Source organism: Gouania willdenowi, chromosome 16 (assembly GCF_900634775.1).
Source record: "Gouania willdenowi chromosome 16, fGouWil2.1, whole genome shotgun sequence".
Lineage (NCBI taxonomy): Eukaryota > Metazoa > Chordata > Actinopteri > Blenniiformes > Gobiesocidae > Gouania > Gouania willdenowi.
Genome location: NC_041059.1, coordinates 26,952,251 through 26,979,150, shown reverse-complemented (window position 1 = coordinate 26,979,150; position 26,900 = coordinate 26,952,251). Strand labels below are relative to the sequence as shown.

The window sequence follows — 26,900 nt, the reverse complement described above, 5'->3', positions numbered from 1 at the left end:
CACACCTTACACCACTCGGTCAAATACCTCGTGTGCCACCAACCAGCCAATGGGAACGCAGGGTGACGTGTCTGTCAGTTACTAAGTCCAGTCAAGATGACGTTAGGGTTGAGTTTGTGCAGAGAAACACAAATCAGGGAGTTGATGCAATAAGACACTGTTTGGTGGTATTTATTTGACCTGTCTGTGCTACTTAAGTATGTGATTACTGTAGAATCAAAGCACCACGCCCACACCCTACTGTATATTAGTCTAGTGATTAGGTTACACTTGACACTGCCCAAACGCTATTGTAAAGGGTAAAAAGTACAGCAACACCTTCAAGTCATTAAACCCAACCAGTAAAACCTGTACAACACTTTAATTGGACAGTAAAAAAAAAAAAAAAAAAAAAAAAAGAAAAGATAATAAATAATAATAATTTTGCAGATTTTATTTCCCATTTCAATAAAACTAAAACTTTTTTTTCTCCCACATTCCACAGCTAATTTATTCGTTTATGCTACTGGCTCCACCATTTAGTCACCATTTAGTGGATCCAGCTTGTGTAGTTACCGTCTATGAATGGCTACCACAGAGATTACAGATTAATTTATTAACCACACAAATGTTTCTGCAAACAAAATCATCTGAAAAAAAAATAATAAATAAAGGAAAGTGGAAGTTTTATTATGGCTTACTGAATATCCCAAAAACAGGAAGGACACAGTTTTGACTAGCAAAAAAAAAACCCACTGGTATTCATATTGGCTACAGACATTCTTAGTTATCTAAGCCAAGTATTTTCAACTGGTGGGTCGGGACCCAAAAGTGGGTCATGGACCTGTACTGGGTGGGTTGAAGACGACTGGTCAAAAAAAAAAAAAAAAAAAAATACATAATGTCTCTCATGTTGGACTTTTATTTTGAAAGAAACTTTTCTTTTGATAGGCATGCGGTGAAATGCATGTTGCACAGGAAAATATATAGATTAAAAAAAGAACACATATGTGTGTGTTTGCAACAGCTATTTTTGAAAACCTAAATTTGGTTAATTGTATTCTAAAAAAAAAAAAAAGAAAAAAAAAGTGGGTCGCGATTTAATGACCGTAGCAAAACGTGGGTCCCACGGTGAGACCAGTTGAGAACCCCTGATGTAAGTGATGTAAAAGTGAAATTACAATTTTGTGGTCGACTTGTTGACCTCACTGTATAGCATGCTAATGTACTAGTAATGCTAATGAAACATTTGACCTGCAGCTAGCTCTGAGCCACAAGGTTATGGACTTGATCCCAGGTGTTGGTCTTGCATCTGCATATTTTCCATGAACGTACTGTTTTTTTTTTAGCTGTGTACAAAGACAATAGTGAGTTGGCTCTGCTTGCGTGGATTGTTGCGGATAAAGAAATGACTGACATTAAAAAAACTATCTCTAAAAGGCACTTTACCAACTGACCACAATGTCTCCTCTGGCAATGAGAACTTTTCCTAGACAACGGTGGAACCGAGGATGTAAATCTTGCCCTGAGAAGGTTAACCAGGACTGAAGACGACACCAACTCAGTGGTAGGACTTTTGGGGGTTTACAACCTAGTATTATACAGTATACAGTTATTGAATTTCAATTTGAAAATCACATTTTCTAAACACAAGTACTCAGAGTGTTCTATTTCAGTGGTTCTCAAACTTTTTTGGCCCAAGTACCCCATTTCTCTTATTTCTTGAATCCAAGTACCCCTTTGTCCAACTACAACATTATGCCTAAAAAAACTATTTAAAAACAACTATAGAGCATAATTTAAAGAATCTCATTTTGTAAATAAGTGGAAAGAAAGTATTTATTGCAGTGGTTCCCAACCTTTTTGGATCGTGACCCCATTTTGATATCAAAATTTTCTGGCGACTCCAAAAACATTTCTTTCTAGAATTTGTTTTCGAGCTCAGATATATATTGTTTTTATTTAACTGCATTTTAGTTTAACTAGATTCACAAAGGTGAAAGCATAAAAATACAGTTGTTTAAGATTGTTTGTTATTTTAAGAAAAAAAAAGAATAATAGTTACAATTTTTTTTTTTTTTTCAGAAATCCAGGCGACCACACATGGGGCCCCGACTCCAAGGTTGAAAAACACTGATTTAGTGACTCCTGAATACATTTATTTCTATAGTTTTGATCCATTCCTGTCATCTCACGCCTGGGGTCGGATCAAGACTGACACTTAATTTGTTAATTTTTCCACCCTCTCTTTCTCAATACCCCCTGTAGGGCCATTGCGTACCCCTAGGGGTACACGTACGCCCATTTGAGAAACATTGCTCTATATCATCAACCCATGTCATAACATCATTATTATTCACACTTTAAAGAAAAGGTTCCCCTTGTGAGCCCCCTTGGGGGTGCCAGAACAGACTTGCTGAACATGAAGCATGAAACTTGAAGAAGAAAAATATGTTGCACTCAAAAAAAAACTTCATGACTACTGATCTAAAAGATGTAATTACACATTTCATATTATTATATAACGTTTTGAAGAATAGACACAATTTCTCTATTTTTTTTTTATTAAAAAAGTTACTTTTCTACCTGTTTGTTGAAATTTTGTTGCAATGGGGGGCCTTGAAATGCTTGATTTCATCAAAGGGGGACGCATCAGAAAAGATTTTGGAAAAAACGGCTTTAAATAAATTTATATCCCCAACAACAATGATACAGTAGGTCCTAATGTATGGCCGCCCCATTTTTCTTATAAAGTCACAGTGAAATGCACAATTCAGATCCAATCCGGTTGAAACTCAGTGAGGTAACTGAGAACCGACCAGACAAAACTGAGTCAAATTTCATTTACTAGTTTTTTTCAAAGATAGCTGTTGAAAACATGCATATATAATCTTTATTAAAACATAAATCTATATATTTTGCTGTGCAACATGGTTTCACAGCATGCCTGTCAAAAGAAAAGTTTCTTTCAAAATAAAAGACAAGTCCAACATGACAGACATTAAGTATTTTTTTATTTTTTTTGGCCAGCTTTCCGCGACCCACCCAGTACTGGTACGTGACCCACTTTGAGTCCCGACCCACCAGTTGAGAATCACTGGTTTAGAGGAATTGCCAATACAAAAGAAAAGTAATGCTCCTCAGAAAAGGGAATGTAAATGGCTTAAATCATGTTGGAGGGCCATAGCCCATGGGACATATTAAGTGTAGCCAATTCGATCGCTCCCAGAGTAGATCTGCTATTCTTCAACATTAAGTAAAGCCAGTTGAGGCAGCATCTACTGTAGTTAGGATGCACTAAGTGCCTTAGGGTATTTGAGGATTCAGATGAAGAGAGAGGAAATGTTTTATCTTTGCTTTAAATATTGACGGATGGATGGAATCCTTTCGTTGTTCAACCATATATCCAGTTCCAACTAAGCTCTGATAGTCATGTTGTAACCCTAGCACAGAGTAAAGGATGTCTGCAGGAAATGACTGCACATATTTAGCAATCATCCAACGTTGTGGTGCATTGGGTTTGCGTGTGTAGCTTCTACAGAATTAGATAAAAGAGTTTTATTACGGCCATCACAGTGACATTTTATTGATTTATTGAGGCGGGTACGATACTGTAACCCATGCGACATTGTACAGGTCTAACTAAAGTAGTCTAAACTAAGCAACCAATATAACGGCTCACGTTGTTTACACAGCACACAGAGACAGAGAGGTTCTCTTTAGCTGGCCAAGTTTACGGGGATGGATCTTTCTGCCACAAGCACAACTTCATAACCAATGATGGGAGGAATGGGAGCAATGGGCCAAGGCATATGTCATCACACAGGCTGTCATAGAGGTATTTGCTTCTGTGTAGACTCATGGCTGGATTCTGTAAATCTACACAAGTTTATTGGCTGCTGGAAATGTTACAATGGCCTTTGTGTGAGCTTCTTTCAGACCAAACATGAAATCACCCAGTTATTGGTTATGGGTGTCCTAGTCAAGATAAGGTATACATGAATTATTGACAAAAGAAAGTAATCTTAAAGACTTGTGGCCAATCAAAAATAATTAGTGAGATATTAGGTATTAAATTATAGTAATGTAAATAAACTGTTTTATTTTTTTGTTCATAAAAAAAAGGTCAGTGTTAAACTCAGCAAGGGGCCAGATCTGGCCTGCATATCTTGAGTTTGACAAATCTATTTAAAAACATTTTTGATTGTGCTAAAACATGCTGAAACTTGAATTCCAATCATTTCTTACAAAACGTATGTTGATTATTACCCCCGCCAAGTAGTTAAAATCTTTTGGACGTTTGTTTTTTTTTGTCTGTTTGTTAGCAGGATTATGTCAATAGCACTGAACACAATTATTTTAACCAAAGATGACTCCTGACAAATAAGTAAAGGTATAAAGTATTCGGGCAGCTTTGGATACAATGTAGTTTTTTTTGATTAATTATAGGTAGCTGCTCTTGGTGCACATATTTTAAGATTACAACCCAAATACACTGAAATAGAAGTCAAACAGCAGCTAACAGCTCAGTCCCATTCCTCTTCGCTCCCACGTTCCCTCCATACCTCCCCCTGCTGTTATATCTGCTGTCTCTGTCTTGTGGATCTAATAGGAGCCTCTCTCTGCATTTATCCTACCCAAATTATGGAACTGGATCAGCTGGTGAGCTGGTCTACTCTATTGGTCAAATTTCTCAACAAGGAAAGTGGGCAATGAGAGAAGTCCTGAGGATGTGGAAGAAACAGGACTTCTGCTGATTGGAACTGGTATTTTCCGGATTTATCGCAAATTTGGATTATGTTGGCAGCATTATTGGAAGCCGCTAGTCATCGATGGAGGGGGCCGAACTCTCAGAACTCTCAGATGGAATCCATCGTGGAATTTTAAGGAGGAGTGGAAAGTTTGGGTCAAGGAAAATGGCCACACTATTGGATTATTGAATGAGCAGGGACAATATGGCTGGTAGTCAAATGTTGTGACGAGCCTGTCTGAAAACAACTGTCTTCCCATCATCAACCCCCCTGAGAACAGCCTGGTCAAGGTCGTCTCAATCTCAACCTTGGATGTATGCAGATCTGATACTCCGTCCCCGCTCCTCTCTCCTCCCCCTCCCAATCACCACCTGGACTTTCTGTCTTCTGAACCAGACCTTCCAAGGTCATCATATCATCTGACTGTCAGAGGGAAAGCATAGGTTTTATTTTGTCTATGCCTTTGCTGTCCCTCTACCCGTCCCCCTCCCCTCCAGCTCAGGGAAGTGTGAGAAGCGCCCAGTGGCTGCACGCTGCACCCCCCAGCGGCTGAATTTCCTCTCCCCCTCTATACCCAGCCCCCGTCCCCTACACCCCGCCCCCACGACCCACCCCCACCTGCCAACGTGCTATGGTTCGTGACTGTGTGTTTTCTTAACTGTGTTTATTTGTAGCAGAGGTTTTTTTCCTGGTTCTGTACTTTAGGGAATTCAGTTCATAATCTGCTTAATCCCCTTACCTCTGCTTTTGTTGTTTTTCCCATTTTTCATCTAAATACGTGGCGCCTCCAATGCCCTTGGCGACCCACAGTTCTCCCGTTCTTGTCTCCCGTGTTATTTGTGACTGTTTTTCCATGTTCTCTTTAGTCGGAATGATAATGATTTTTTTTTATTTTTTTAATTTTTTGTAAAGCACTTGGTGGTTTCTACCTGTGAAAAGCACTCTATAAATAAAGATTATTTACTTACTTACTTAACCAGACAATGTGAGCTAATCTCAAGTGCTTTAAAAAGGCTGCAAAGTCTCAACTTCGAAGACTTCGCTCAAGCTTTCATGGTAGCTTATTCATCCCAGCAATAGTGTGGCCTCTGTGATTTTACACAAAGACTGAGTGACGGTGACCTTTGACTAATTGCAAATATATAATATTACTTATACTTCCTCATTGTGAAAAACTGTTCCACTATTAATTTTGGAATCTGTGAAAAATGACCTGGTATGACCTTTGCATTCCTACCAGTTTGTCCTCCAATCTGTGCAGATCTTTGTGCCAGCTGTAATGACATTTCATCGAAACATTTCCGTTATATAATAACTCCAATAAACTGGGGAAAAGGACAGTCAAAAACAAAACAAAAGCTCAAAGCCTTGGGCTGCTGAAGCCAACAGTAGGGAAACAAAGCAGGAGTTCTCATGAAACGATTGTGCTTGGTGGACCCTTCAGAGCAGTGCTTCTACTTCCTTTGGCGATGTGCGGCAAGTGAAATGGTGTTCTGACTTTTTTAGGATAATAAAATGTAGCTGACTGACCTGCAACCAATAAAAAATTACTTGTTGGAATAAAGTTGGGCGATAGAAAAGGTAAATTCTAACTGGGAGAATAAAAAACTAACATACACCTTTCTTTCCATTGCTGTTGAAACTAATAACTGTTGAGAGACACAAGTTCAGAGAAGCTTGTGAGTCAATATTTTTGCATCAGCAAAAGTAGCAAGTGAAAGGTACTAGAAATGTTCAAAGGATGTACGCAATTATTATGTAATGTTTGAGAAAGGTTAGTTGCATTAAACCCAAATTTTAGATAAAAAAACAAAAGTGTGGGGGGCACACCTTTTGTTTATTAGTCCAACTCCACTGAAAAAAAGACAAAAAATATTTAAAAAAAAAAAGAAATACAGAAATAGTCCAATTCAGGTTAAACTGTTAGTTAATATTTTTGGTACCACAAGCACAGAACGCCAACTTCTTTATTATTTATTGTTGCCTGCAACCAAACTACAGTTCCTTAGTAGATATAAATCTATAAGAAGAAGGACATAGTGCTGAGGCCAAAAGCTTGCAATAACAGATGACCAAACACTGTTTTTCCTAATACATTTGTTTTCTGAAACCAATTATGTCTTTGCAAAGGTTTACTTCAGGTGACATTTGCTCACTTAAGCTAACCCCTGCTCATGACAAGGCTGCTAACAGACCTTCAGCTCAGTCTTCATCAGACCAGTAGCAGTGCTGTGACTATCCAAACAAAACATTCCTTTTGTCTGAGGTCATCAATCCTCTCAAATCTCCAGTCGAATGTTCCAGCTTAAAGCCCAGGGCGACAGTCAGCAGGAGAGAAGTCCCCCCCCATCAAGAGATTCAGTCTGTGATATAATAGTTAAGCTGATCCACAGAACAAGGCAGGTCACTGGCATGGAATGAATAAAGTGTAACATAGGGATGAAACTTCTTGGCCGAAACCGTAAACCAAGGCCAAAAACCGAAACACCGAAAGAAAGTATTATGCAAATTATTAGTGTGTACTAACCTCACTAAAATTAAAACATCGCTATTGTATAAATCTATATTAATGCTTCAAAGAACAATTATGTATTTAGCACTGACATTACAAAAATAAAATGAGTAAAATGTTCAACTTGTCCCCACTCATACATTAAATAATAATGTACAGGCCTATAACTGAATGAGCTGCTGGAAGAAAACCACGTTAAATATGTTCTCTCATTAAAACACAGCGCATTGAAGTTCTTGACGGAAATCAGCTTCTTAGTTTTTAGGCGTGGATTATTTCTTGTGCACGGTGGTTTAATTTTGATCCCATTCAAATAATGATCTTTATAACATGAACAAGTATAGTCGTGATAACGTCCAGACGTGTTAACAAAGGGTGACAGCTTCATTGCTTGGATGTCCACGGACAAGCGCACCCGTTTTTACAACATCCTGTTTTGTTTGGTTTTTTTTCGGTGAGAAAAGTGTTTCGGCCGAAAACTGAAAATGTACTTTTGGGCTAGCCTTGAATCTATCCTAATCTTGTATAATTCAATGCTTAATATAGGCAATTAGTCTCACCAGGCGTTTTTCAGTTCTGGGAGCCTGAGCAGGGCGGAACAAACACACGCAAAGATAACAGTTCAACGAAGAGTGGACGTGACGACCATAGCGCGACAAGCTAAGCCAGCTCCCTAAATGGAGCCGGCAACGATCAACGATATATCCTGGTCTTTAAAGTCAGAGCAGAGCACAGCTCAGAACGTCTTCTCCATGGCGGGTGCCATCTTTGTTTTGATACTGCTTGGCACAGGAGATATGAAGTTCTTTCTGTACGGCTGTAATTGGCTCGGTTTCTTTTGAGCCAAGGAAGTGAGCAGAAACGACCGCATTACCTTACCCGCTTTCTTATAAAAAGTAAAGAAGTGGGTGTGGCTTATCCCAGGCTACTTTTGGGCCATTTTCATCTGAGAAATTTTGGTGGACAGAATTTTGGTGCATCACGAGTATAATATGTTAAGAAGTACTTCCAAGTACTATTTCCAAACTATTTCCAGACCATCTGATTATTCTTTGTGATGTTTTTTATATACAGAGCCAGCAGTGTGTAAAAGGTTTGCTTTCCTTGTTGACAAGTGGATAGTATGCAGCTGTTTGAATCTCTATCAGGAGGCTTTCTTTTGTAACATTCTGCTGCAACACAAATAGGGAGGAATTCTTGGAAACTGGGATGACAGAAGATGACCCTTAAAGATTTCCTCTAATACTCCACCCTTAAAGATCAGAGAGCAGGTCTCATGGACCATCTCTGGGTGTATGAACTTTACATTTGGATGAATAGCAGTCGACAGGGTATAGTCTTTATTTAGAATCAGCCTAACTCTTACTGAGAGAGCAGAAGGGGGTAATCCAGGCTTTGATTAAAAGATGCCGTTGGAATGTCCAGGCCGACCTCAGAGATGAAGATTCTTAAACCACACATTCCTCGTCAGCTCCTAATGTCTTGGGAATCATCACATAGCTATTTTTTTTAATTTTTTTGTAGTCATGAATGACCTTAAAAGTCTGCTTTTTGACAGGCAACTTTGCTGCTGTTCAGACAGAGATCCACTAGAGGCTGTGCTTTCCCTGTCAAGTCCAAATAAAGGCAGCCAGCACAGGGAGGAATAAGACCAGCTGGACAAACACAAGATCTAGGGGTTGTTAATGGTAGAATAAGTAGAGTAATCGGATTATTCACATTGGACACAATACATGCTCATTACATGTGCAGTATATTTGAAACACAGAATCATTTTTGATCAAGTAAATGAAATGCATTTGCTATTTATTGGTGATAGCGTCTTTTTTAAGGATGAATGAATACTGTATAAATTAATGGGTCATCAACTTAAGCCCAGTTGACCAATGAGGTTGGAATTTAGTCCAGAATGTTAGTTAGGGCCCGAGCACCAGAAGTGATGCGAAAGCACTATTTTTCCTGTAAGAACTCTTATTATTTTTATTCTTATGACACTTCAGTTGGATTTTTGAGGCCCTTCCCAGGTGTGCAATTTTGTTCAATTTGCCAGGACGGTATAGTTTGGTGAAAAATTTGACGTGTAGTTTTCTGATGCAATTTAAGGACTTGTTAGCGCCATGTGGAGTTTGTAACTTTTCACTGGTTTGAACTAGCTGGATGGCATTTGGTGACGATATGCAGAAGGCCATGACGAGCAAAAATGTAATTTGGACCTATAACCTAAGTTCAACAGGAAGTTTGCAATTTTGAATCGAAGGGGCAAAATTCGGCACTTTTTCTTAATTTTTGGCCAAACCACACCGTCTTTAAAAGCAAACTCCTCCAAGAGCATTCCTAATTTAATTTGCAATTTAAAAAGTTATGTGTTGAAATGTCATTAATCATCATATTCTTATTGCGCATGAAAACAGCAGTTGAATGACTGAATACATGAGCCACATATCTGGTTTTTCATATCTGGTAATGAAAATGCATTTGATATTTTGTAAATGTCATGTTGGTCAGAGGTTAGAAAAATGGAATTTACTTCAAAATTGACATGGTCTAAAGGTTGACCGAGAAAATAATTCAAATTAGTGCAGCTTTAATTTGGTTACTGTCTTTTTAGATGGATGGATGGATCCCATTAAAATCAAGGAAAATATCAAAAATCTTTTCTTTTTTTCTTAAAGTGGGCTCATTAAACTCCTGCTTCTTATCACGGTATCGGTTTATTAAGGGGCTAAAATACGTAGGTGAATAAACCTACATATTTTAAGGATCATGTAAGGCTCGTGATTGAGGTATAGGTCTATTCCTTGGTTTTCCAAAACCTTGAAAAAACCCTTTCATTCTCTGCCAGCCATTGACAGACACAGATCCATCAATTCAAACGGTATTTTGGGAGTAGCAGTGGGACTTCATGGAACACTGTAAAGACGATACCGTCTAGACAACATTTGGAGTCGCACATGGATCATCACACACATTCTATCCTGTAACGCTGTCGCTGTGGTACCTGGACAGATTCCCATGACAAACCTGTTTGAGGCAAACAACAAATGGCTTCCAAACATGTCTGAATCTGATGCACTTGTTTCTGGTTGTGTTTAGAAACAGCATCGGACAGGGTAAACACAAAGTTGTAAGCTATGGTGTCCAACAAATGAAAAAGTATACACTGTTTTATCCTGTGCATTTACAATAAGTCACTCAATGCAGAAAAACTTAAAAAGGGTAAAATATGCAACAACAGCAACTATCCTCCATTCTCTGCTTTTCTACCCATGTACAGTAATGTGTCTAATTCCTCATGACTTTTTCCCACACTCTCTGAATGCCTCATCACCATGTTCTATTTCTTGATAGAAATTTTGCCTGAGGCGTCACTCTGACTGCACGAGCAGCAAAAAAAAATAAAAACAAGCAGGTCAACACTGTGTTACAGAGTAAACACACAGATTGACAGACAATCACCTCCACACATTCACACCTTCAGCCAAGTCACCAATAAACTTAACACGCATCAAGCCATTTGTCTTCGCTGTGTATTTTTATTCTGGCTAACGGCAGAATTACAATATATTTTACTGCTTCCCTGCAGAACTTGATCTACACCAGTCCGTCACTTACCAAACAAACTAAATACGGGGTCAATCCCTGTGGATGTTTGCAATTCAATGTACTATCCTCTAAACACACTAATCGTGTGTTTGCATGCTGGGTACTCATATATACGTGAACAAGTATTACACAGTTACAAAAGCAAGCACCAAAAACATCATAATATATTGTACTTACTGTGGAACAGACAGAGGAGAATATTATGTGTAGAGAAGTATTTTTAAGGGTCAAAAATATGAACTCAAAGACACAAGCTACAATACAGAATCAAATACCAACAATAACAATAGGGATGGGACGACTGACTGAGTTCACGATATGATGGACGATAACGGGTTTATGATAATGACTAGACAACATTTTGGAAAGAAAAACGACAATAAAAACTGCAGTTGGAATAGTAACCATACTTTTATTTGACTTTAGCTTTGGTCATACTTACATATTTTCTCTGGGTATAACATTTTCAGTTAGAGTTAGATAGATTCCGAAGCCAGACCATCCCTTTAACAAGCCAACACTACAGAACTCACTCCTTAAAGGTGCAGTCCGTAACTCTTGACTTTTTGTCATATTTCCTGAAGCTGTCACTATGTAAGGACAGCCCTAAATAAAACTAGTTGTTTGTGTGAAAAAAACAGGCTCATTGAGTCCCCCCTGCTGCTCCTGCGCCCTTTAGCAGATTGCCAGAATGCACCGCGACCGAGCAAAAAGAACCAATCAGAGCCAGGATTGTGTTCGATGGGCTGTCTGACAGCTGTTGCTCACAGTCCCTGCCCCTTTCTGCCATAGCCAAAACACAGCAATGCTCATAGCAAGGTAGTGCCTTGAGCACCATCTTTTTTTTACAGTGTATGGTCTGGAGGAGTAGAAAATGGAATTGGCAACTTTCCTGCATGAAAGGTAATTACTGCTGATCGATACACTAGAACTCTGTCGTGCATGTGTTGTTTGTTCGTGTGCGCGCTGCCATCACTGCAGCCTCCGTGTGGGCTGCTGTGAGTGACACTGTGTTGTCACGCTGCTGATAGATTGGTGTGTACACATTGAGAGAGAGAGGTGCTGCAGTAATATGCTTTTAACAGTGCACGTTATATTACTGTGATGTTGCTCTCGGGCTAACGTTAGCTTGTTAGCTCCTCTGAGGGAGGGACTTTGGAGGCAGGGAAAGAGAGCAGCAGAGAGGAGGGGGAGGGGTTCTGAAAAGCTACAGACTGCACCTTTAATGGAGAAAAAGCCTAAAGTGGCACAAATTGTGATAAATGGGCCTGTGTGGCATTTTTACATTAGTAAACTGAACCCAGAATTGTCTTTCAGATCAGACTTCATTTGAATCAAAATTACCAAGATTTATATCGTATATCGCCATTTTCACCCTATTTTCAATTCCATAGAAATATAAATATAAAATACACGAAAATAAAAATAAAAATAATAATAAAAACGTAGCAAATAAGAGAAAATTTATGTCAGTCTAAATTAAAAGCCACATCATGTCATTATCATAATATTTCTCAAAAAACTAAAATCCTATCTGTGCATGAACTTTACATCAAGAGTTTTTTTTAAAAAAAAACATCTGATGAACCAAGTTATGACAGCATAATGTATTATTTATCAGTAGTTTAATCTAATAGTCAAAGCTCTAGCAACTAACCTGGTGTTTTATTTTAGGATCAAAGGCTTCCTCTCAAGTTTACTTCCACGAATTTGGCCCATTGGCCTTTTGTTTAACACGTATTGTGACACACACACACACACACAAAGGTGAGGCTCTCAGTGTGCACAAAGGTACAGGACAATATAAGCACACAACAAACTGTGCGTACTGCCCTTAGAAATACAGCTCCTGGCTGTGTTTGATTTAAATACTTCTAAGTAAAGATACAGTGAACTGTAGGGACCATGGATGAGTTATGTACACTGGAGGTCATAACATTCCAGCCTGGCCTGTAAGCTTCCATGGCTCTGGTACACATCAGGAGCTGCTTTAACAATGATAGGAGCTGTAACAACTTACTAGAAAGGTAAAACATTATCCACAGGAGTTCATCTTTTAAGCAAATTCAAGACTAAAGGTTGTAGCAAAGCAGTCAGAGTGTGTTTGTCACAGCAGGGTTCATCAGTGGGCAAAGTGCAACATCGGACTGACGGAAACTGCAGAATTACCAGCAATTTCAACTTTCCGATAAGAGAACAAACAAAAGGGAGGTTTTTTTTTTTTCCGCAGTAACTGGTTGACCTGTGGCCCGAGGGGGGAGGGACACACCCCTCTGAGAATTGATGGCCAGCGGACGCAGGAAAAGCATGTGAGGCTCTGTTTAGTTTGAGAAGCATCTTTATCTACCAAACAAATCATGCCTTTTATGTAACCACAGTGTGCTTTGCCCGTTTTTGGTGCGACACTGAAAGTCGTGCTAGCCATTTAGGGTAGTTCCTTTCCTAACCAGGTTCATGTTGTGCCAAAAGCATGTGGTGCTGCTAACAAGCTGTATTTCCTCCATCTTTGGGAGAGAAAGAAAGACAAGAAAGAGATTAGGTTGATCTGCTAACGGAGGGGAATTTTACAAGTTATTCCCAGTGGCAGAGGGACTCCCAGAGGGGGGGAGTTTGTATGTGCAAGTGGTGAGAAAGCCACAGGGTAAAGTTAGTGTGAGTGCACGTGGGGCAAATTCCCCCTGCTGTCAGCTGTGTGGGGTGACCTGCTGTGACATTCCTGCCTCGTGTCCTGACAGTCATACAGAGCAGCTCTGAATACTTCTGACTGGCAATAAACTCACAACCTTCCAATGTCAGGAAGTGACAAGTCTGACCAAGAAAGAGACGAGCACACTCTGAATGCCTGTTCCCCCGCATCACTACCTGAAATAACACATTAGTATCAAACAAGTCATGAGTAAAGGGGGATTTTATTGTTGTTCGCTTTGAATATAACCAAACAAATAGTCTATTCCAGACATGGGCAACTGGCCACATTAGGTCTTAGGTCTAATTTTATGTGCCCCCCAAAGTAAATGTACAAAATGAAATAAAAATACACAAAATAAGAGCAAGAAAACATTAAAAGACATAAAGAATTACAACAAAACAGGAAAAAACTGTAAAAGACAAACAGAAAATACTCCAAATACACATTTAACTACTACAAAAATGAAGAAAACTACAACAGTAATACACAAATGCTGACATGAATGTTGATCATGTGGTCCTCTGATCAAATGAACATATTTTTGTGGCCCCCACTGTGATCAATGTTGTTTACTACCATTTCTATTTGCTCACTACCATTAGGAAGTATCACAGGAAGCATTTAGGAGGAAATAAAGTATGTGAAACCGAGCCCTTTTTCCACAGGATTAAGGATTAGGTTAGGTTTCGTCAAGATACAACTCAGGTTTCAATTACTTTAAGTATACATCAAAGTCATTTATAAAGGAATAGACTATGTTCAATTTAACCAATATTCCCCCCTTTAATTTCAAAATTGATGATCAAAAAAATGGAATTTAAGAGTCAAAATTACATTTTTTTTCTTTCTTTCTTTTTTAAAAATAAAAAAGTAACTTCAAGGTAAACTAAACCTGAGGTTCTTAGCTTGTAGGTAAAGCTAAATGTGTTTTGCAGACCCATTATTGACCCAGTAACAAAATATGTAATGTATATATTATTGTGTTATTTGTACATTTTGAAAAGAATGTTCATATGCACATTTAAAAAAAAATTATTTACAACTCAATAACTGTTACCATTCTGATATTCCCCAAACCAAATTACTTTAATTTGTCATTTACACATTTGTTGTGTTTTTTTTTTTTTTGTTTTGTTTTTTTTTTTTTTGGGGGGGGGGTTGTTATATCGTTGTTTTTCATTTTAATTTTACTTAATTTAATTTTTTTATTTATCTATATTTTTGTCTAATTCATGTCTGTTCCACAGTTGCATATTTGCACTATACTCCTATGTTGGCATTTATTTTTGTTTTTACTTTGTGCTATTCTACGTGTGAATATCCCCGCTGGGGTATCAATAAAGGTCTATTCTATTCTCTATTTCATACATATTGATATATTCATGTTAATGTTGATTGGACTAAAAACTACTGTTGAACTTGGATTTCTTCATCAACTATTACACGATATTGTTTTAAACACAAACCTACATCTGGTTAACAACCACGGGACTAAACCTATGACCCTCTGATAGGGAATGTGTTGTTGCAATAGTAATCCCACTCTATAGTTCAACTAAAATGCTACAAAGATACGAGAAAACGACAGAATATAATAAAAGGGGAAGTAATGTTTACACTTTGAAAATACTAAAGGCATTTACCTCTTAAGACTTTAACCTGGGCGACATTCTGACCCCTTAAATTCTAAGAGTCTTTTTTACGCACCAGGGGTCACATGCTAAACCACCCACTATCGTGTGCCTTTTGAGACACAGCCACATACAGTCCACTTATAAACATCATCACAGGAACCAATGGAAACACCTTTATTTTAGCTTCTCATTGGTTTTCTTCTATCTGACATTTGTATCTATGATACTGTAGGAGCCTGTGTTATTCTGTCTCTGCCCTTAAAGCTTTTGTCTCTCTGACAAACTTTATTACTGCCAGAAGCAACAAACCCAGACGAATGCAGTAAAGCGGCACAGCAGTAGACACAGGATATACTGTAGTGAGTCAGAATCAAAGCCATGTGTTTAGAGCCCTTGTAAAAAATCTGATGTGATGTGCTTTCTATTGTAGAGCAGCTGTGATAAACTGATGACTGCCACTCAATGTGCTGCTAATCCCATGATATTAGCATTACATTAGTACAAAGCTAGCGCTGACTCAGCAACAGTGTAAACCAGGGAACTTCTTTAAAATGTCATTTATTAATTAATTAATTTATTTATTGTATTAATATTCTAGTCAATTGTAGAAGATGCCTTTGTTTAAGTTAAACGGATGGTTATATTACATTTTAAATATACAGTATGTATACAGTATATTATTTTTTAATTGGATTTCTTGAGGTTATTTTCAGTGCAATTATTTTCTGTTCATTTATGTAATTGATTTGTAGAACATTCTTCTGTTTAAGGTTAAAATGTATGTAACCATTGGTTAATAATAAATAATTGATGATTACTGTTCTCTGAGTAAAATCACTTGATCACGCTTTTTCTGACATTCCACACCACATATTAGGTAGAAAATATGATAAAAATGATGTATGATTCGTGCTGAAATTGGATCATTTTGATATCGGGCAATACCCAAGAATACAATATCAGCATCATGTCAGATGTGAAAATTGCTGCTAAATTTACCTATTGGCTGAATGCAAGGGCGTAACAATTGTTTGAATATAGGGGGGGTTGAAATTTGGTACGAATTTCAACAAAATGCATGCAATTTCCTGCATTCTGGTGCATTTTCATGAACAAGTAAAAAAATCTTAATTTAATTGTTGGTACAATAATCTTACTGAACTCTGTCACAACAGTGCGTAATAACTAAACAAACTGGATTTCTTTACTTTTTATTTCATGATGCAACAAATAAACCACAGAAATACAGGGTTGATACAGGCAGAAGCAAGTCAAATGTAATTTTATTTTTAACGCCCAAATACTATAATTTAATGCCACAAATGCAGAAAAAAATCAGCGCATATTTCATTTAAGATTTGCAAACATTTATATATATAATATATAATATAGGAAATTTTTCTGGCGCCCACTAACAGCCGTCCCACCCTAAAAAGCTGCAGTATCCCTTATATTTATATAAGTGTACAGGAAATCTAAAATAACCACTTGTTAACCACTTACTAAACACAATTAAGTGATTAGAATCTTGAAATGCTGAGAACATTCCTACTAGGGCTGGGCGATATGGACCAAAACTCATATCTCAATATTTTTTCTCAAAATTGTGATATACAAAATCAATCTTGATAATTTCATTTCAAATAAAGTCTGACCAGAAAAAAACAATTCTGAATTAAATTTGCTGATGCAAAATGCCACACAGGCACATTTATTAACAACCAGTTGCACAATATGTGCCACTTTCGGCTTTTTCTCCTATAAGGGACAGCACGTGTGAGTGAGTTCTGTAGTGTAGCTTGTTATAGGTAAGGTCTGGGTTAGGGTGCACTCATTAATCCATCTAACTGAGCTTTACATTCATGTTCTGAGAAGTAAAAGCAGCGACTCCTAAAACTAGTATTTTGATACAAATATATATATCGATATAGGCGATATTGTAGTTTTCTATATCACCAATACAGAAAACTTGATATATCTTGATTCACGATATATCATCCAGCTCTAATTCCTACATTATAAAACACATTTGTTTATTTAATATGCTTACAGTTCATTTACAAGTTAACACGTTGCATATTTAATTTCACGTTGCTTGTCTTTAAGTTAGATATTTACATTTTATCTTCCTAGACAGACAGACTTCCATTCAAGTACTAACCATGCCCAGCTCTGTTTATCGTGGGTTAAACGTGACTTTACATTTGGCATTTATAGCAAAGACTTGGAAAAAATAACTCCAACAGTCAAAAAAAAAAATCTCTTGTTACCGCACCCCTTAAAGATCATCACATCTTTACTGACACACTCTAGATCTGATGAGATTTACCAAAATCTGAATGACTAAATGTGAAATTGATTTTAAAATTTGTTATTTTGAGCTTGCAGGTGGTAAAAGTTTGGCTATGGATGTGCTTGAAACAGGGAAAATGAGCCAGCGTAGAGAGTTTCACAAGGCAATCTCTAAAAAAAGTGGTTCAAAAAAGAAAAAAACTGTGAATCCACAGCCTTTTTAATGAACATGGTGGTGAAGAACAAGAAGAAGAACAAGAACAAGAACAAGAACAACAAGAAGAAGAAGAAAAAGAAGAAGAACAACAACAAGAAGAAGAAGAAGAACAACAACAACAACAACAACAACAACAACAAGAAGAAGAACAACAACAACAACAACAACAACAACAACAACAACAACAACAACAACAACAACAACAACAACAACAACAACAACAACAACAACAACAACAACAACAACAACAACAACAACAACAACAACAACAACAAGAAGAACAAGAAGAACAAGAACAAGAACAAGAACAAGAACAAGAACAAGAAGAAGAAGAAGAAGAAGAAGAAGAAGAAGAAGAAGAAGAAGAAGAAGAAGAAGAAGAAGAAGAAGAAGAAGAAGAAGAAGAAGAAGAAGAAGAAGAAGAAGAACAAGAACAAGAACAAGAACAAGAACAAGAAGCAAAAAAAACAAGTAGAGAAGAAGAAGATAATTAATTATATTCTCTTTGTCTGTCAATAAAAACCAAGACTTTCAGGAAATATGACGGTCTTTTTGTTGACATTCTGTCAAGTCTACAGTTTTGAAGACAAACTTTCCAGACACTGTTCAATTTCCTCTCATTCTCTCTCTCTCCCTATCTGTCTCTCTCTCTCGCTCTCTCTCTCTCCTCGAAGGCCTAACAGGAATCCCATTTGTCTTGCTTATCGTGCCTTGTCCTTAAGTAACCTCTAAAATGAGCCAGGACAGAGAGCGACAAATGAAAACAAGATGGATACGACCAAACACACTGATAAGGACATCCTATTATTTTAGATGACAAATACAGCAGCTGTTCTAATGTGTTAGCAGAAGAGTAACCTGAATAATGGGGCACTACAACCCACAAACTACACACTGACACACCCTATGAGCTAAGTGTGCTGCCTCATTTCAGAGCTTCTGACTGACAGGCAGTAACAGAAATGTTCCATAATGATACATTTCCTTTTTAGTTTGACGGTTGGGTCAAAAAAAAAAAACACTACAACGGGCTCCGTTTGCTGAATGTCATAAACATCTACAGGAGGTGTCAGAAAAACATAAGCAACATACTGTATTTTCAACTAACGGCCCATTTTCTTTCTCTGTTTAACTTGGCACACAGCACGGTGTACAGTTGACCTTAATGTGAACACAGCTCTTCTAGTAATGGTCAGAGTGGGTAACAAGGCTGTCGTATGGCCAGTAATAACATTACGCTTTAAAACACTGGGTTGTGGGTAGAAGATGGAGGATATCCTTCATGCATGAGGACAATAAAGTTTCTAGTTCTCTACCGTAGGAATCACACCCAGCAACCAAGAACCTCCATCTGTGAGGTATCTTACCAAGAAACCTTCACGCTACCTTTGACATCTATTTTCTCAACAAAAATGTGAGGTTGTCCTGGAAAAAAACAAGTATGGGTCTGTATCGGCCAGCATTTCAAATCTCTGATACAAGCACTCAGATGCGTATTTAGTTTTTCTTGGATTTGTTGAGGTTATTTTTCAGAGTCTTCTAATTCATTTTTATATTAAATTGTAGAATCTTTTTACTGTATATGTTTAAAGTTATAATGTATTAATAACCGTGGAACAGTGGTAGAGTGTCCAACAATCGAAGGGTTGGAAGTTTGAATCCTGCTCTTATCCGAGTCATTGACGTTGTGTCCTTGGGCAAGGCACTTTAAGCACATTGCCTTGTATGAATGGGTATGGATTGTGCATGAACGTTGGTGGTGGTCAGAGGGGCCGTAGGCGAGAAATGGCAGCCTAAATGGGTTCCTTTTTTAGGGCAGTGATGGCCTATAGTGGTTAAGGAAGCGGGTTTGCAATCGGAGTGTCAAAAAAATGTTAAATGCAGAAATTAAATTTTGTGTATCGAGCCCTACATGTGATGATTAATTGTAAACTAAATTAAAATTAAAAAAAATACTAAAGTTCTTTGTTTGAGTAATACCACTTGATCAAACCTTTTCAAACATTCCCTTACAAACTGTAAAATAAAAAAAAAGTTGTATTCGGAAACCTCTATTGAAATATTATGCTAACAACAACTCATATTGGCCTTTAATTTGGTGAATAATTGGAAAACCAATTAAACCATGACTTATGATTATGTAATATAGTATTTTGGCAGTTTAGGTCATTTTTAAACTACAACCTGTGATAGAAACACACCACACAGTATATTCTCATTGTCTGGCATATGATTTATTTTTAAATCAATAAAATGCTGAGATTCATATAAACACTGATGAGACGGCACTACATATTTGTGTAGACAACAAATTCTGCAACAGATTGTTTTTATTTTTATTTTAATGTGAACATTTACAAAATAGCAACTCTATTATGAAAAGGCACTCAATGAATTGTTCTAAAACACATTAAAGGTAGTGTGTGTGTGTGTGTGTGTGTGTGCGTGCGTGCGTGTGCGTGCGTGTGGAGGCAATTCTGCCCTCAAGCAAAAATAAGTTCAAGTTTCTTTCTGTCAGAGGTTTACAAGCATTTGCTCCGTTTTAATGTGTCCGAAGTCCAGAACAACCCTGTTTGTTGGAATCTTTAACCAGACTAAAAAGTATAGGTGTGTTTGTGTATCTGTGATAGTCTTTCTCTGTGCGTCACCAGTGTGTGTCAAAGAACAATCGATGACAAAATCCCAACCACCAAAACTCTAACAGACAAAATCCCTAATCATAAACCAAATTGTGGTAAAATGTGTGTTATAAAATGTCTTTATCTGTTGGAGTTTTGTTCTGTCATAAATATATATAAATATAACTATGGTATATTACAGTGCAGAAGTATGAATGAAATTAATGAAATTACAAAGTGGCAGGTGCAGAGCAGTGTGGTGCTGCGTAAAGTGGCTGATGTAAACATGAGTCCAATGGGAGAAAATACCTAACTAGTATTTTACTATGGTCTACTGCCCGTGGTCATTCATATACATTAATGTATACAAGTCCCTCCTTCGTCCTATAGACCCCTATACAAATGGAAACGATCGCCGACTGCACCCAGCCAATAGGCTTAGACTTCCTGTTTTTGAGACTGTCAATCAAAGTGAATGCAGAAGATGTGCACGGGAACAAGGCCGCACGTCACAACAGCAAACAGGTAAATATGATTTTGGCTCTTATCTGACCCACAGATCTATATCAATGCGACCCGATGTGACCTTATTATGTTCCGCAATGCGCGTGCAGACCCGTAGAGGCGTGGCTTCTGGTAGATTGGCAGAGGCAGTGGGAGGAAGTGAAGCTGTTGAGGGCGGGACATCGAGACGTTTCTCAGAATCCCCGGACATCAGCTTTAAAGATGTTTCAGATTGTTAAATGTAATACTTTGCTTAATTAAAGGGGGAAAATCAAAAATCTATTCATTTTCAAATCAAATTCCTGCTTTGGTGCAATATTTCTTTTTTCTGTGCCTGAAATAAACACTAAACAATGAACAAAACATTCCTACTGTATTAACTCTCAGGTGACATCATCTGTCCCTTATAATAAGAAAAAACATACTACCCTCAATTAGTTCAACAAGACAATTATTCTAGCAGGAACGTGATAAGACAACACCTCAAGTACACAATCTTGGCGTCACATAATTTCCAGATTACATTACCGTTGCAATGAGTCGTAGGTTAAGTGCTTTTCTCAAGGGCACTTCAGACACGTTGTTGTATACTGTGGCACATTGACATGAATCAATCTGCACCAAGGCAGCCATTATCATATGAAATAATACACACATAAGATGTGCGTGATTTCACAGTGTTATCATTTTCCGTACAGAAGCAGTTCAGGCAAGAGCAGAATACACAAAACCTGAGGGTTGAATCATTCCACGTGTATGTGACAAAATGTTTGTCTCACTATTTCTCACCTCACACTGTAACACACACACACACACAGGAAACACAATCCCCTGCAGTCATTCATAAACATAGCGGAACACTATCCTAATCGCTCTATTAAGTATGGATGACGAAGGCCCCAGCACTCATTTTAGATTACGTATTTGGCAAAAACAAAGATTCATCATCACATTTGAATTATTAATACTAAATCCACACACATCAAAGCATGCTGTTGATGTTTTGTTGAGTCTAGAAGAAACCTAATTCCTAATTACACTGAAGAGGCAATCAAGCCTGCCAAAAATAACACTTCAATTGCCTGACTGGAACCTGCCGCGCCCAGATTGAGTAGATATTTGAAGCATTCCAGGGCGCAGTATGGAGTCTTGCAGGGTACCTCGTGAGAGGATAAAGCACCCTCAGCAGACCACCCCAGCATGAGCGTGGCAATCCCCCATCCCAGGCAACCCAGTAACACCACCATCAGCTGTTAAAGCACAAACCACCACCAAAGAACTGGCAATGACACAGCAGTGTGTAAAAATAGAAAGAGCAGGCTAGCTGATTATCACCAATTGGATTCTAACCTATTGGGGAAAAAAAACATATTGGACGTCAAATCAATTCAAACAGTGTTAACTTTATGATACTTTCACACAGCTGATAAAAAAAACTAAAGATGTTTTCACTTCTGTGGAAATATTGGCTTTAAAACACGGCAGAAGGATTATGTGCTGTCTTTCTCTGAGACTGTAAAGGAACTCTATATGAGCAACATGCTTAGGTTAGCTTAGCATCAGAGGTGAAAATAATGGATAACAAGTGGCCACGTTAGTGTAATTGAGTTGCTTTCATGGGTACTTGTACTCTTTTGAGTATATTTCTAAATCAGTGAATTTACTTTTTGACCTAAAGAGTTGACCCATATGAGTTATTTTATATGATTCCTCAGGCCAATACACAGCGCTTAACAATATGAATGCTCCGAGCGGGGATTCCCTCTTGAAATACCGACTATGTAAGTTTGGAGGAGACGGACCGTCTCTCACCAGGTCATGTGACCTGGAGAATGTCTGGAGAAGTTTCACTTTACGGCAGTTACATGACCAGAGGCTCAGATATACATAGTTCCCACGTGACGTCACAACATACGGGCATTTCCCAACCCGGTGCCATTGCTGTGGGCAGCTGAAACGAGTTAGCCTCTGTTTACAGCCAAAAGAGCACACTATGCTAGTTTCATGTTGGGTTAATGGTGCACTAATCACTGCGATAGTTCAGTTAAACGTGGATTATTTTGTAAGGGAAGTCGGCAAGTTAGATCCGTAACTTCGGGATAAGGATTGGCTCTCAGGACTGGGCTCGCGCCACAGCTACAGTCAGGGCTACAGTATGGGCTGGAGGAGCAGCCGCCAACGCACACTCTTCTCCCTGCCACAGCAGACTCGGTGCTCGGCCCATAGACTGTAGCTGCGGCGCGAGCTCAGCCCTTAGAGCCAATTACGGGTCAACTACTGTCTGCATACACAATCAAAAGACAAGGGAGGCTGGCCCGACTGTTTGTTGATTTTTGTGACAGTGCTGCGGCGCTTGTGGCCACGAGGGGCGCTTGACGTGAAAGTTACCGGCCTTGTGCCCCTAGTGGCCAAAAGTTACACAGTGTGCCTTTAAGTACGTTTTAAAAGTAGTAAAGCAACTCGTTACATTTCTACACCAAACCGTTACTAAGTAAATTGTTATTTTTTTGTGATTTTTAAAATTTTTAATTAATTCCGTTTCATGGTCTCATGGCACATTGAACATGATCCATATGTTTTTAGTGGTGGTGTTTTTGCTTGAAAGTGTCTATTCGTACGGTTGCCGTACAGAACCCCCAATGCTATTGGTATGTTTACCGAAGTACACGTACGTAGCGTCTTAGGGTTAGGTTATAACCCTATATCGCAACAATTTTTAGGGTTAGGGTTAAGTTTACGGTTAGGTTTAATCTTAGTCACGTGACCTAAACTGACCAATGAGGGGGCGGTGCATACGGATAAAACTAACGGTGAAAGTAACTAGTAACTTTTAGTTTGATTACTATTTAATTGAGCTACTTTTTACTTGTATTTGAGTATTTTATGTCTGACTTACTTGTATTGTACTTGAGTACAATTTGAGTCAAGTAACAATACTTCTACTTGAGTACAATATATCAGTACTCTTTGAACCTCTGCTGAGCACATATCTGATGTTATCGGGTAAAATTATATGCTAAAAAAGTCTAATTGTATTGAAAAAAAAATTGCCATTTTCCTCTGATTAGTTATCATTATGGTTATTATTGTTCAACTCTAATTTAATATACAGTTACTTTTGCTAGTTCTAGGTGTCAGTGTCTAAACTAAATGAAGACAGATGGTGTGTGATACAATAAACATCACATTTGTAAAAAAATAAATAAATAAAAAAGTGTCTATATGCCTAGCCATCTATTAAAAACCTGTAGTGTGTATCCTCTAAGACTGATATGCAACAATGTACACATAAATCTTGCCTTCCAAAAACCAGTTTAACAGTGACAGGATAAACAGATGTTGATCATTCTTATTATAATATCCACACACTTCGTATACCATATAAGGAACATTAAATCAAGCCAATGATCCAAACTTGGGCTAATGTGAAATGTTTACAGATCTCCCATTAAAAACAAGATACAGGAATATAACATCTACTGTGAAATACAACACAACCAACAAAGATTAGCAAAAAACAATAGAACAAACTGTGCAAACAGAGCCATAGCACTCCTTCATCAGTGTGCCCTAATAACGAGAGCGGCTCACAAGGATGCTGTGGAGGAAGGAACACAGAGTAACGCCTGGAATATAAACACCTGCCACAGAGTCGGCTCCTGCTTCCCATTACCTCGAGCTGTAGAGTTAGCACCACAAACACTGGGAAGTGACCCACACAAAGCCATAAATACTGTCAAATACAATGGCTGAGCGAGACCTTTAGCTCTGATGTCAATAGAGAAACCATTTGCATGCTTGTTTTTTTTTTATTTTGGTGTTGGGGTGCAGGTTTCAGGCGGAACTGCACAGGTTTCCCAGTGAGGTATTAATGAATTTTCCTGTAACCCTGCAGCACCTGTTAATGTCCACTCACTGTTGTGGTTGGATACAGGATAACAATCAGCTGAGCGCTGGCACTTAAACTGAACCCCTCTGTTAGTTTCATTGAGGTCAGAGGTCAGCACAGCGAGGCTGGCTGTTAAGGTCACATATCAAAGTGAAGCACTATGTAAATCCACTGCAGAGAGGCGACGAGGAAGCCTGACAGCAGACATGTGGGCTGATCAATAAAAACAGGTGAAAGTAACGGAAGTACTCGCGTCACTGTTGAGTTGCTTTAATGTGTACTTTTACTTTTTTAAGTATATTTCTAAATCAGCAATTTTAGTTGCACTTAAGTACGTTTTAAAAGAAGTGAAGTGATTTGTTAGGTTTTTAACCAACCGTTACTGAGTAAATTATTATTTTTTGTTTTAAATTGATCAAAGCACATGCTGACAGTACAAAAAAAAGGAAATGACCAGACAACAATCAAATGCATCACATCATAGCCGACCAATCAGATTAAACATAATGCCCCGCGCCAAAACAGCGTTGAATGGAGGTTATTATGCCACTTTATTTGGTTCATGTTGGGGTTTCTACAGATTGTGTTGTTATCCACAGGGCACATTTGGCATAGCATTGTTTTAGAGTTCATAAATGTATCTATTTTCTTATTTTAAATTTAATTAATTGGTGTTATTTTATTTCAAAAATAATCATTGTATATTTTGACATACCGTGTATTTTATACAGATAACTTTGTGGGAAATAAATCAAGTTCCAATTGTGCAGGATTTGGTCTTTCCTTTTTTAAGTTTATACATGAGATGTTTACTGTATGCAAGGGAAACGTGGCAAGACGTATTACCAAAAATAAAAGTGGGGGTGACAGTAACTAGTACTACTTTTTACTTGTACTTCAGTATTTTATGGATTACTTACTTGTACTTGGACTTGAGTACAATTTCAATGAAATACCAGTATACTTCTACTTGAGAAGAATATATCAGGACTCTCTACACTTCTAACAGCATTTACACACACACAGACACACACAGTGAAACCAAAAGATGCATACGGCATGCAAACAATCACATGCTGACAAATGTGCAAAACCAGCACAAATAGACCAATGAAGCGAGCTCTCCCAGGACAAACACACATCTCCTCCATCACCACGTGTGCCAACTGTCATCACAGCACAAACAGTAGATTTGCCCACCTTTATACTTCTCCCTGACGTTTTCATAAGCCTGGACAAAGTCCTGCTCCTCAGCGTTAGGAGGAAGGTAGGCAGGTTCGTAGGTGGCCATGCTCCCGCTGTCACTCTCCTCCTCCTCTTCTTCTTCCTTTTCCTTTCACTCTCTCTCTCTCTCTCTGAGTTTGGATGTGAATGAGGCAGCCTGTGCTGTCCTCTCTGCCTGAGCTCTTCTCTCAGCTGTGTGTGAACCATCCACAGCTACTCACTTCATTCCTCAGCACCCACCCTCCCCCCTCCCCACCCTGTCAGCACCCACCCTCAGCTCTGGTCTTTTCCATAGCCTCCCATAGTCTGGCTCAGAAGCACCAATATAAATGTCAGGCCCCTCCTCTTAAAGATACACAGAGTGAAGCAGCAGCTTACAGCAGGGAACCACTTCATCTTAGTAACACTGTGATAATGAAGGGACAGACGACAGGTTTCTTCCTGTAACCAGGGCTGGACAGGGACAAAAATTCAGCACTGGCATTTTCTGTCCAGACCAGCCTACTACATTATCAGAGGACACCACGTAGAAGCTGTTATTAAGTCAGTAATGTGGCTCTTTATGTCTTACTTTTAATTATTATTCCTCCAGAAAGGGGGAACATTTAAACACATTTTTACCTACTTCCTTAGGCCATTTTTCAACTTCATTTGTCCTATTTTTGTCCCTTTTCAAATGGTTTTGACACTTTTTTCAGACTTTAGCTACCTTTTGCCAATAAATACCCCTTTTTCCTTATTTTTTGCCCATTTTTTAATGTTCCTTTTGACATTTTAATGAATTTTTTTTCCTTTCTTTAATTTTTTTTTTTTTGCCACCTTTCATCCCAATGAGCTAAATTTTGCCCAATAAATACCACTTGTTTCAGAATCAGAAAGGATTTTTATTCACCAGGTACAGTTGAAAACAGCACAAGGAATTTAACTTGGCAGTTGGTCCAAAGAACATGCGCACCAACACACCGAGGCAGCCATCTGCGGTGCCATC

General features: G+C 38.3%; 1 protein-coding gene across 6 annotated transcripts in view; it reads right to left on the bottom strand.

Moving 5' to 3' along the window:
- LOC114477761 (plectin-like) overlaps positions 1–26,900 on the bottom strand; it is a 171,791-nt gene that overhangs the window by 122,325 nt on the left and 22,566 nt on the right. For 2 of the 6 annotated variants that reach the window (XM_028470330.1, XM_028470332.1), the window contains exon 1: positions 25,889–26,102. The exons of the other annotated variants lie outside the window; for them this stretch is intronic. In XM_028470330.1, the coding sequence (XP_028326131.1) occupies positions 25,889–25,979 (91 nt within the window). In that variant the 5' untranslated portion in view covers positions 25,980–26,102. Of the gene's footprint in view, positions 1–25,888; positions 26,103–26,900 lie in introns of those variants that run through there. 6 annotated transcript variants of the gene reach the window in all.